Below are 2,500 nucleotides of genomic sequence, written 5' to 3'. Positions count from 1 at the left end.
TGGCAGAGGGTGGAGCAGCAACCAGGATAAATAAATTAAAATTAGCACTAATGGGGGATAAAAATGGGATAAAAAATCTGGGAAAAAATATTTAAAAAAGAAAAAGAAAAAAGAAAGGTCTATATTTTTCTATCTTAGCTGTAGGTTGAAAGACTGTTGAATCTTTGTACCTTTTATATTCTTGTACACTTATATATTTCTAGATCAAAAGTCACGATTCTCAACAGGATTTGAGAGATGAGCCTCGGCTGTTTTGGCACCTTGAAACATGGAGAATCATTTTCAAAGCTGAACCACACATTCCACAACATCCTTCATGCACTTTGTCATTTTCCTGTTTTCCTTTAAAACATACTGTACTGTGTAGTGCCTGCACTCTATAAACATGTCTTTTTCTGTTATTTAAGAATGTTGATTGATAAGTAATTGATTAGGTTGCTCTGTTTTCTGTACAAGCCAGGCAAAGGTAACTGATACCAGATGTTATTTATTATGGTTTGGGGGATGATTTTGTTGTTGGTGACATATTTTGAATGTGGTGGTTGTGATGTTGACCTTTTTTATCTCTTTTTTTAAATCTCAAATAAACAGGTTGATGCTTACATAGGCTTTGTCTATTTATATTCTACAAAATCTGAAGCTAAATCAATAAATAGAACGCCAATATCATTACCATATTCATTTTTTTTAAATTAAAAACAAATGAGAGGATTAAAACAAACAAAACAAATAATAAAGGAATCAATCCAATACATTTAATGATATGAATAAATAGTAATAGGATATTATTATATTATTAAAAGTATAGTATATTCTATGAATTCATAGAGTAATTATATTAATTTGATTAAAGAGAAACATAATGATAAAAAAAATAACAATACAATAAAATAGAACAAAAACCGTCAACCTTTTCAGTAGAACAAAAAGCAATAGAATATCGATCAGCTTGAATAAAAAGTCAACAGGATGTTTTCTGGTGGTGAAATGGGTGGAAAGTATAAAACATCCGACAACTAACATGTTCCGCAAACTATCCAATCATCAATAAGGCCTCCAGACAGGTTCTTCCCCTCTGATCGCGAGACACGCCCCTTCGATGTGATTGGTCAGGGCAGCGGAAATGTTGCGGTCCTCTCCCGCGGCGTGGGCCATTTGGTTGGGCCCATAGTAGAAGCCGCCGCCCGGCTGGAATGGCCCGCCACCGTGGCTCAGAGGAGGTGGGGGCAGGTAGGAGCCGTAGGGGGGGTGGGGGGAGGAGTAGGGGAGGGCGGGGAAGTGATGCATTCTGGGACTTGGAGTGAAGGACGCGCCCAGAGACGTCACCTGGCCGAGGAACGACGGCTCATTGGTCCACAGAGAGCAGAGAGGCCTACAGTCTGGAGAGAGAGAAAGTGTGAACTTTAGAATCCTACTTGTGTACTTGTTTTTCAGATCAATCCATCCATCCCTCCCTCCATCCCTCCATCCCTCCCCTTGCTACCTGATGATGCTGAGCTGCTGCTGGAAGCCCTGAACACTCCTGACTTCACCTCCTTCTGCCTCTGTCCTGAGAGAGACAGAGAAAGAGAGAAGGAAGAAGAGAGATATGTTACCGGTGTGTGCATGTATGTGTGTACCAATGGTGCTCAAACTTTTTCACGTCAAGGACCCACCACAAATTAGACCACAGACCCGGCCGGGACCCCCATCTGATAAGATTTGTGCTTTTAGATGTTCTATTAGAGAATGTGTATGAAACCCATGACCAGAATAGTCCTACATTCTGTCATTGTGTTACTTTAAGCAGGACAGTCAGTCTGTATACTAACGTCTCGGCAGGCGAGGCCCGTCCACCGTGACCTTGATGGCCCTCTGTAGAGTGGCGATCTGAGGAGGCGTGGTCAACACGTTGATTGACAGGCTGAAACTCTTGCCTGTAACGAATAACACAGACACAGATACACAGGCAAACGGGGACACACACACACACACACAAGAAGTTATAAAACAATTTTCATGTAGTTGATAGTGTAATAGTTTAACTGACCTTTTAATTGATTATTTCCTTGGCTTGATAGTCTATGATTAACAGCTGATTGGATAAAAGAGTTCTTGCCAAGTAGGAAGTGGGACGTTTTTCGACCTGAAGAGATGGTAGTGTCATGACGAGTCTGAACTCTGAAATAAGCGTGCTGTAACAGTTTTTAAGCTGCACGATAAAATGCCTGGATGGGGAGTTTATTTTTATTTTTATTTTTATTGTGTTATATTATGTTATAATATACATCCTAGGATGTATCTTAGAATCATGTTGGAGGAGTGATAACATGACAAAAATAAACATTTACATTCCAATTATACTATAAAAGGGGGCAACCAATGAGAGAGGAAGAGGCGATGATGCTGCCATCTTCGAGAGTCGCTCATCCAACATGCTTTTGTTAAGAACAAAGAAAGCCCCCACTTTTACCGCAGCAGCACTGCAAAACTAAATGAGTAACATAATGTATGTATTCAT

The 2,500-nt window shown here is 40.0% G+C and overlaps 1 protein-coding gene across 1 annotated transcript in view; it reads right to left on the bottom strand.

The window, feature by feature from the left end:
• Nucleotides 1-1,044: 1,044 nt before the first annotated feature.
• LOC310796395 (uncharacterized protein) overlaps nt 1,045-2,500 on the bottom strand; it is a gene marked incomplete at both ends in the record, with an annotated part of 2,950 nt that continues 1,494 nt past the window's right edge. Inside the window, 3 exons of the mRNA XM_083658583.1 lie at nt 1,045-1,379; nt 1,484-1,549; nt 1,812-1,916. Of these exons, the coding sequence (XP_083514709.1) occupies nt 1,045-1,379; nt 1,484-1,549; nt 1,812-1,916 (506 nt within the window). The remainder of the gene's footprint in view (nt 1,380-1,483; nt 1,550-1,811; nt 1,917-2,500) is intronic.

The sequence above is a fragment of the Poromitra crassiceps genome (genome assembly GCF_964638095.1).
Source record: "Poromitra crassiceps genome assembly, chromosome: 22".
Taxonomy (NCBI): domain Eukaryota; kingdom Metazoa; phylum Chordata; class Actinopteri; order Beryciformes; family Melamphaidae; genus Poromitra; species Poromitra crassiceps.
The sequence above is the reverse complement of the archived record's forward strand: the minus strand, read 5'-3'. Positions and strand labels throughout refer to the sequence as shown.